We start from the raw sequence: 10,093 nt of genomic DNA, 5'->3' as shown, positions 1-10,093 counted from the left end.
GGGAGAAGTCATATTTTGAAATACTGAATGGCTGAGGAGGCGGGCCTTATCATGCCTCCAACTCAGCCATGAGTATTATTAGTTGGAATTGTTGTGGAGTGGCGGCCTCTGCGATAGTTTCGGAGTTACATAGTCTGTGTAAATAGATTAAGCCCGCCATAGTATTTCTTATAGAGACTAAAGCTAAGGGGAAAACTATTACTAGGCTGAAAAAATGTTACATTTTGAAAAGGCTTTTTGTGTAGAACCCTGGAGTTTGTCCGGAGGGCTATCTCTTTTAGAATGAAAGAATAAATAACCATTTGTACCCATGAGAGATGAAAATGCTGACATTTGTACCCATGATAGCTCGAAACTAAACTTATACCCATGATAGATGCTCTCTGTGTGACAAAAGTGCCCTGGCTTGGATCTGAGCTTGGTTCGTGGGTTTCCGAACCTACATGGTACTCCCTTCCTTATCTTCAATCTCTCTCTCTCTCTCTCTCTCTCTCTCTCTCTCTCTCTCTCTTCTCACTCTCCAATACCCACTCTGGCCCCTTCTTCCTCAACACTCTGCTCCCTCCCGGAGGCGACAATTCCGTCACAGGCGTGAGGGCGCTTCCTCGACGGGGATCTGTTACTGTTCCACTTATGAATGATCATCATTGTTGTTGTTCCCTCCCTGATGCTTCTTTTGCTGGTTACTTCTTCTTCTCTCTTCTCCGTAACTGTGGTAGCAGTGGAGAAGCTTCCGCTAATGCTGCATGGTTCTTCTGAGAGCTGAGACACTACCTCTGAGACTTAGCTTCTTTTTTGTTGATGATAATGAGGTTGGGAATGGGATGTGGGTTCTTTGATTCGATTTTGTCATTAGGGTTTTGAAGAGGAGGCAGAAGGGTGTCCAATTCTGGCTTCAAAATTGGAACTTGATTTTGTTTGGCAATGGGTGTCTCTGATAGGACCTCTTTCACAGACTCTTCCTCTAACACTGGTGGTGGTTACCGCTGTGGTATTTGTTGGTTAAGGTTTGAGTTGGGGAGAGAGGGTGTAAGGTATTGTTGGGGGGTTTGATTATTTTGGTGAACCACGTCCATTGCCAGAACCAAAACCCCTCTTTTCAAAACTCTCTTTTTTCTCAACAGCCTCCTTAATCTTCATGCTCTCAAGCTGCTCATCAATCTTCTTCCAATCCTGCCCCTTCTCCACCAGCACCTCTTCCCTCGGTCTCACCTCGCCGAATGGGCTTGGACCCTTTGGTTTCACCACATTACCATTACCATTACCAGCACCCTCCTGGCTCTCATTGTTCACAGGCGCTGTACGAGGTTGCAAAACAAGCCTAGGTCTCCCACCACCACCCTCACTCCTCTCACTTCCACCGTTAAATTCAACCTTTTTCTTGTTCTAATTATCAGAATTTGCGCCGCCGCTAGACCCAAACCCTACCTTCCTCTCTCTTTCAAACCCAAGACCACCAGAACCGCTGTTGGAACCGAATTGGAGGTATCATCACCATCACTGGAGCTTCTGTTGGCGCGGTCATTGCCGTAGTTCCTGAAGCCGCCACCAAGACGGTTGCGGTCGCGGTCGAGCTCCTCGGCGGTGCGCTGGCGTGGACAGGTGGGGAGCACGATGGGATCTTGGTAGTCAATTTTGGCGGTAGTGAACTTAGCAAGGGAAAAGGTCTAGCCTTTCTTCTTCTTGGGTATTGGGGAGTGAAGATAGAGAGAGAGGGGTTGAAGATAAGGGAGGGAGTGCCACGTAGGTTCGGAAACTCACAAACCAAGCTCAGATCCAAGCCAGGGCACTTTTGTCACACGGAGGGCATCTATCATGGGTATAAGTTTAGTTTCGAGCTATCATGGGTACAAATGTCAGCGTTTTCATCTCTCATGGGTACAAATGGTCATTTATTCTAGAATGAAATATATAAAATTGATGTTTATTTTTTGTGTGACAATTATATTAAAGCTCGAATTAAGGATAATAATGGAAACTCATGGATAGGTAGTTTTGTGTATGGAAACCTGAATTATAACAGGAGAAAAGATTAATGAAGGGGCATTACAGCTGGCAACAATAATGAAGGAGTCCCTCAGCTCTTTATCGGAGACTTTAATGACATTTTAAGTCAGGAAGAGAAAGTTGGACTACACGCGAAACCATAGAACCAAATATGAGAATTCAAAAAGTTTGTTGATTCAAACTCTTTAATGGACCTTGATCTAAAGGGAGAAAATTTTACCTGGTTCAGCAATTCAAGGAATGGATTTGTGACGAGAGAAAAAATAGATAGGGCATTGGCGAACTGGGAATGGATATTTATGTATCAAAATGCATCATTATCGTTAATGCCAGCTGTTAGTTCATATCATTGTCCTCTTATTTTGGATGTGATTTTGGTTCATAGAGTAGGAAAACACTTCAAGTTTGAAGTCTATTGGGCTGATCACGAAGATTGCTTTAATGTGGTCAAGATGGGTTGGTGTAAGGAAGAGCAAAATAGCAATGAATGGGATAAAATCAGTAGAAAGATCAACAATAAGGAATTAAAGAAGTGGAGTAAAGTTACCTTTAAAAGAGCTGATAGAGAGATCCAGAGAATGAAAGAGGAATTGAAAAGACTATAGGGTTTGGACTTCACAGAGGAGAACCAAAGAAGGATGCAACTTCTGAAGGAGAACATAGCAACATTATGGAGACAAGAGGAGAAGTTTTGGGGACAGCTGTCTAGATTAAAATGGCTTAGATGGGGGGAAAAATACGGCTTTCTTCCATGCCACTACTATTCACAGAAGACAAAGAAACAGAATAGAAAGGCTAAAGAATGCCTCTGGTCAATGGTTAAATATCACAAACGAGATTATGGAGCATATTGAAGAACATTTTCAAAAACTATTTGCTTCTTCTACTAGTCATGGGTTTGAAAGCATAATTAATAAGATTCCAAAGCAAGTTACAGAGGAGATTTACAAAGATCTGCTCATGGACATTATGGATGAAGAGGTAAGAAAGGCAGTGTTCAGTATGGGTAGCCATAAAGCTCTAGGACCTGATGGATTGAACAGGCTATTCTACCAGAAGCATTGGGAGGTAATTAGTAAGGAAATTTGTGCAGTAGTAAGAGCTTTTTTTAGTAGCAGACATATACCAGAAGAGATAAACGAGACCACAGTGGTTCTTATCCCGAAAATAAAGAATCTAGAAAGTTTAAATGAACTTAGGCCAATTAGCTGCTGCAATTTCTTCTATAAAATAATCTCAAGAATAATTGTGCTAAGACTGAAAAAGTGGTTGAAAGTTATTGTCTCGCCAATGCAGAGCGCGTTTGTGGGAGGAAGGCTCATTCAGGATAACGTGGTTATTGTTCAAGAAGTTTACCATAGCCTGAATAGGAAAGGAAAGGGAGGGTCGAATAGCTTGGCAATCAAACTTGACATGAATAAAGCATATGATAGGCTAGAATGGGATTTTTTGGAAAAAGTTCTTTTGGCTTTTGGATTCCAAACAAGATGGATAAAGTTAATAATGGAATGTGTTAGAGGAGCAAACTATAGGTTTAAAATTAACGGAAAGCTATCAAGGAAGATAAAGCCTCAACGAGGTCTTCGGCAAGGTGACCCGTTCTTGCCTTACCTATTTATCTTAGCAGCAGAAGTGTTTACTATCCTTATGGATGAAGCAAGAAGAGACGGAAGAATCTCCGGGTTCAGGATTGTCCCTACAGCCCCAAATATCACTCACCTACTATTTGCAGATGATTGCATCATCTTTTTGAAGGCAAGCAAGGAAGAAGTTTTTCAAATCGTCACAATTCTTAATGAATACACAGAGGCTTCGGGTCAATGAATAAATCTCAATAAATCAGGAATCACCTTTGGTAATCAAGTATCCATTCAAAAGAGGGTTAATATTGAAGAAATACTAGGGATGCCGGTGTGAGAATCACTTGGAAAATACCTTGGCCTACCTGCAATATGGGGGAGATCTCTATATAAAGCTCTAGCATGGATTGAAGATAAGATTATGAATAAGTTGGAGGGTTGGAAAGAGAAACTCCTTAACCAGGCAGGCAAGGAAACACTCATTAAAGCAGTAGTTCAAGCGGTGCTTGCTTATGCTATGAATATCATCAAGTTTCTAAGAGTCTTTTGGAGGAAAATTAATTCTAAGGTAGCTAGATTTTGGTGGGCTTCAGTAGGAAAAGAACGAGGTATACATTGGAAGAATTGCGAATCAGTCACAATAAGTAAATGAGATGGTAGTTTAGGGTTTAAAGATTTAGAATTTCAAAACATTGCGTATCTGGCAAAACAAGCTTGGAGAGCCTTGAAGAAGCCAAACTCTATTTGGGTTTAGATTCTAAAGGCAATCTATTTTTCATATGGTAATTTTTGGGAGGCAAGAATCAAGAATGGGTCATCATGGGTTTGGAAGAGTTTAGTACATAGACGAGAACTTCTTAGGAAAAAAGGTAAATGGAGTGTAAGGGATGGATCGAAAATAAGTATTTGGAGAGACACTTGGATCGAGGGAGCTAGCCGACCATTGGAGGGAGAAATTCAAGGTGAATCCAAAGTTAAAGAGCTTATTGAAGAGAGTGTGGGATGGAATAAAAGCAAAATTTTCAACATGTTTCCACAACAAACAAGTGAAGCCATCATCAGAACTCCAATCAGTGTAGTGAATAAGAAAGACTGTCTATATTGGCCACGAAAAGAAGATGGAATTTATTCGATTAGAACAGGCTATTATGCTGCGAAAGAGGATTATCTAGCCAGAAATAAACGGAATCCATCTACCAGTACAGATAAGAGGGATCTATGGAGAGAAATTTGGAAAATGGAGGTTCTGCAAAAAATTAAGATGCATTTATGGAAGGTCAGCCAAAATATTTTGCCAGTTTATACTATTCTATGCAAAAAAAAAAGATTATAGATAGTCTTTTATGCCAAATTTTCTTAAACGAAAACGAATCAGTAGAGCATGCCCTCTTACTTTGTGAGTGGGTAAGGGCTGTTTGGTTTGGTGCAGAATGCCAATGCACTCCAATAACAAGAACAGTCTCATCATTAGAAAATTGGCTAATGAAAAATATTAAGAAAATTAGAGATGAAGGCGGAGAAGACCAGGGAAGAAGAATGAGTAGAATAGGATTCTTACTATGAAAAATATGGAAATCTAGGAATGACAAATTGTTTCAACAGAAAGAGATTAATCCTAGCTGGACAATTAAGAAAGCTAAACTATTGGAATACACTTAATGCTGTGCTGCAGAAAAAAGAGCAAAGACTAGGATTGGAGAAATAAGAAGAAGAAATGCTAACCTGGTCCGTTGGAGACCGCCTCCAAATGATTGGCTAAAAGCAAATGTAGACGCTACCTTCAAGAAGGAATCGGACAACGGAACTATTTCTGTTGTAGTTAGAGACAAAGAAAGGAAGGTCTTATTAGGATTCACTGGTAAAATTCAAGCTAACTCAAGCATTATAGCTGAAGCCCATAGCAATAAGACAGGCCCTAATCATCGTAAATAATTTACAATTGGGAAGGACATTAATTGAATCAAATAATAAAAAATTGGTTCAAACTATCAAATCCAAAAGTTCTATTGGCAGAGCATGGGCAATAATTCAAGATATCCAAATACTTTTAGAAGCTTTACCTGAAAAGGGTCTAACGTGGACTCTCAGGGATGACAACCTCCTAGCACACGCAGTGGCTAAAGCAGCAGAAGTGGGAACTCTATACCTAAATTGGAGCCTTCAACCACCTGCAGAAATTCATAATATAATATGAAAAGAAAGTTTGAGAACACAATCTTGAGGAAAAACATAGTATTCAATGCAACAAAGTTTGAGGTGAAAAAAGACAATGTTAAAAGAAAACGCAGTTAACTGGGTTTCAAGCGGAAGGGACGCGTCAACAATGCAACCCTTCTCAGTAGGAATTCCTATCCTCCCTCCTACACAGAGGTATGGCAAAGTTCTATTCATGGAGGAGACCAAATTGGACGTCTTGGAGCGACCTTGAAAGACCCACCTTGTCGTCTCCGTTGTTGGCCCCGTCAATGATCGCTGCGCTGAGGAGCTGCTCATCGTCTTCGTCGCTTACCTTGCCGGAACTTGCTGCATAGAGGAGCTGCCCGTCATCTTCTTCATTGGCCTCGTCGGAGCATATTGCGCATTGGAGGTCATCTTGGTCATCGTCATTGGCTTTGTCGGAGTTTGCTGAATAGAGGAGCTCACCAAGCCGTGTAGAGGACGTCATCCGCGACAACAAGATAGCTTAATTCATGGCTATGGAGTTTATTCACAGTAACGGCGGCTAAGGAACAACACTACCACAACGTTTAGTTTAGGGAGTACATTGTTGGGTGGTTCTTGGAGTCATGTTTGGGTTGTTGGGCATAGCCCAAGTCCAAAAAAAAAAGGTGTAATAGCTTCTTTCATGGTATGCTAGCTTTTTTTTTTGGGTCAAGTCATGGTAGGATTGGTAAGTATTTTTCGTTTTGGTCGATGTCATAGTAGGGTAGTCAATGATATCTAACAGGTAGTTAAAAGAGGTAGGTTTTTGTCAATTTTCCTTGTCTTACTATTTTTTTTTTTTGGTTAACAATTTTCCTTGTCTTAAGCTTAGGGATTGTAGGGTAGTGTTGGAGGCTCTACTTGGTGGCCCCTTGTGTCCTTTGCCCCATTTAGCCACTTACCACAAATGCTCTAATGTAAGTGACAATTCATTTGTTCGTGACTAGCCATATTTGAATTTGAAATTTGATTGAAATTAAATAATGAATAAGAACTCTTAAAAATATTTGTGTGTGAATGTGTAATGTGGATAAATTTATAATGTTGGAAAATTATCGCGTGTTCAGCATCTGAAGTGTCGAACATGATGTTCATTCTAAGTGTTTGTCGTATAGTGATAAGGTAATTGACACAAATAACCTTTTATTTTGAATGTGAATGGCCAAACTAACCAGCTCAGAAACAAACAAGCTAGTTGGTGACTTAAGAAAGGATGTTATTAAAACGAGCTTGAAGCTGTTTTGGCCCTTGTTATTGGGGATTGATCTTCTGTACAAGGATAAAATAAAAGTTGTGTCCAGTATGTGTAAATAATTTTCGGTCATTTATAGAGTTAAAGGAAACAAAATGATTCCACCATGTTACTCATTTAACGAAAGAGTTACCGTTGCTGCCATCATTCTTCAATTTGCATGTCATTATATGTTTCCGTTCACTGTGATGTCATCTTTTTATAGTTGGATGATTTTAAAATCTTTCGAAACTTATTTTATCTATAACAAAAAAAAACATTTTTTTAATAAAAAAGTAAATTATGTCGACTGTATTAGTGAATAAGAGTCGAATAATAAGTTTGTCTTTATTGCAGAGTTAAAAGACGGACCTCCATATATGTGTCGATCTCTTAATCCAGTAAAATACAAAACTCCTTTGTTAGGAGGAAGAAGTTATTCTTTCGATTTGACAAAAACTGAACAAATCTTCGACATGTTATTAAAAGATAAACAACGTGTACTCCCTGAAGGAAAAAGAATGCCATCTGTGTCTAAAATTAGAAATAAAAAGTTTTGTAATTTCACCAACCCTTTGGTCATTATACTAATAATTGTGTACGTCTCAGGGACATGATACAGAAGGCAATTGAAGATGGTCGATTAAAGTTCGCAGAGAAACCTGAGATAAAAGTGGACTCTGATCCTTTCCAGGTCACGTCGAACTTTGTAGAAACAGAGAAATTGACTTTCTCGATTAACATAGCCTCTATCGAGCTTGTAAAACAAATGATCAGCTCGACATGTTTGAAACAGAAAGGCCCATCTATCCGAAGACAGGAGAATACCTGTTGTATTTTTTTCTAGGCAAAGAGAAGAGGAAGAAAATGTTGCTATTTGTCCTCCATGCAGTATTTTGTTTGACGCCCTAACTGCTAAGGCTTTTGACTCACAAAAAGAGTCAAGAACGTGTTTATCAAGAGGAACTGAGGCAAGCTCGACTGAAGCAGGGAAGTAAGGGGTCAAGACACTACACATGCCCCTGTCAGGCAGCAAATGCATACAGTGGTCATAGTCGATCAGAAACCCTATGGGGTATCCAATCGAACTAGAGTTTCACCTGCTAATGTGTCAAATAATAAATGGGTACAGAACAATGCTCTAAACTACTCAAGGAACTATTACTTTAACGTTCCCAGAGGAGGTTTGGGAAATTGGGCTTGAAGTCAGAAAAGAGGTGCTTTTCGACATAGGGCCAACAGAAGAGGTGGCGATTGAGCTAAATCTCGACGAAATTTTCAAGAAAGAGCTCCCTTTATTCTAAGATCCGTGACTCAGGCACAAGGGGCATATGTCGGCACAGAAGATCTATACCCCAAGTTGCATAAAGCAAGTAAATCACCCAATAAGGAGGAATAAAAGGAGGATAAGATTTCCTTGATCAAGGGCTAAGAACCAAAAGCGATAGAAAAGGAAACATCAACTGTTAAACAAGCATCCAAAGGTAAAGAAGAGGATGAAGCATTGAATGATACCTTCGACTCTGGATTTGAAGATGACTTGGATGTCATATTTGGTGAGACTGGTTTTGGTTATGTAGCTACAGTGTCGGTACTCCCTTTTGACTTTTAGGGTGACTCTGCAAGCCCTTGGAATTGTCTCAAAAGAGATTGCGATGATATTATTCCAGGGGATGAATGCAGGTTTGTCAAAATTGGGTTGATTAAAGAAGAATTATTTGAAATGCTTGATGAGATAACCAAAGGTCACCTTCAACCTTTCCTAAGGTGGAAGGATTGGTGATCAATCGCATCTTGGTCGATGGAGGAGCAGCAGTTAACTTGCTGCCTGATAGCATGCTCCCACTATTCCAAGAAACAATCAAAGATTTGATTAAGACAAATTTGGCTATTATTGGATTCAATGGTAAGTTGACAACAATCCTGAGAATGATCCCACTCAGGGTTAAAGTCGGAAGTGTCGAACGACCCACAGTATTTATATTGGTACCTACCAAGATAACCTTCAATATGCTATTGGGAAGAGATTGGACTCATGGAGTATGGACAATTTCCTCGATCCTACATCAAAAGTTGGTACTCTAGGACGAGGATGGAAAGATTGAAGAAATTAAAGCTTATGACAGCCCTTGCAATGTCGAACAGATGAATGTCAGCTTTAAGGAATATCATACTAGTGTTGACCACTAAATATTGATATGAGCACCTTTGACCCAACTCTTAAAGGATGCTATGCCAAGGCCCATGGTATGAAGCTGGTCTCTAAGGCCAAGGAAAGCTTGGCCACATAATTCACTTGATGGATATATCGAGCCATTGGGCTCGACTCTCAGTCTATATGGCTGAGAAGAAGGAGTGCACAAGGGAACTAACTGCACTAGATTGTATATATGAACTCGACCCCTTAGAGTTTGAGAAGTCCGATCTATTTTCAGAAGACTTGAACAATAAAAAAGTCAAAATACAAGACCCTCTCGAGGAGGTCGAGGTTGGTGGAGAAGGTCGAGTTACATATGTCAGCAAATGCTTGGATCCTGTTTACAAGGAGAAGCTAATAGAGACATTGAAGAGATATCAGGATTGTTTTGCCTGGCAATACGAAGAAATGCCTGAGTTAGACAGATCTTTGGTCGAACATAAGCTTCCCCTCATTAATAATGCTCGACCTATAAAGCAAGCTCCTAGACGTTTTGCACCTGAAATCATGGTTAAAATCAAAGAGGAGGTCGAACGTTCGCTGAGAGATGGTTTTATTTGAACAGCCAAGTATGTCGAATAGATGTCTAATATTGTGCCTGTCATTAAGAAAAATGGAAAGCTAAGGGTATGTATTGATTTCAGGGATTTGAATAAAGCTACACCAAAGGATGAGTATCACATGCCAATTGCAGAGATGTTGATCGACTCTGCAGCAGGAAGCAAACTTCTGAGCTTCGTGGATGGATACTCAGGTTATAATCAGATATTCATATCACAGGAAAATGTGTTGAAAATAACTTTTTGATGCCCTGGAGCCATTGGCACCTATGAATGGTTAGTTATGCCATTTAGACTAAAGAATACTGTGGCAACT

At 40.0% G+C, this 10,093-nt stretch overlaps 1 protein-coding gene across 1 annotated transcript; it reads right to left on the bottom strand.

Annotated features, from left to right (window-relative positions):
• Positions 897 to 1,817, bottom strand: LOC107612529 (eukaryotic translation initiation factor 4B1-like). Its single transcript, XM_021111732.1, has 3 exons — positions 1,791 to 1,817; positions 1,464 to 1,649; positions 897 to 1,386 (listed from the first exon to the last, which is right to left on the bottom strand). The coding sequence occupies exons 1-3, from the start codon at positions 1,815 to 1,817 to the stop codon at positions 1,054 to 1,056; spliced, it is 546 nt and encodes a 181-aa protein (XP_020967391.1). The 3' UTR covers positions 897 to 1,053.

This window comes from Arachis ipaensis, chromosome B01 (assembly GCF_000816755.2).
Source record: "Arachis ipaensis cultivar K30076 chromosome B01, Araip1.1, whole genome shotgun sequence".
Classification (NCBI taxonomy): Eukaryota; Viridiplantae; Streptophyta; class Magnoliopsida; order Fabales; family Fabaceae; genus Arachis; species Arachis ipaensis.
The sequence above is the reverse complement of the archived record's forward strand: the minus strand, read 5'-3'. Positions and strand labels throughout refer to the sequence as shown.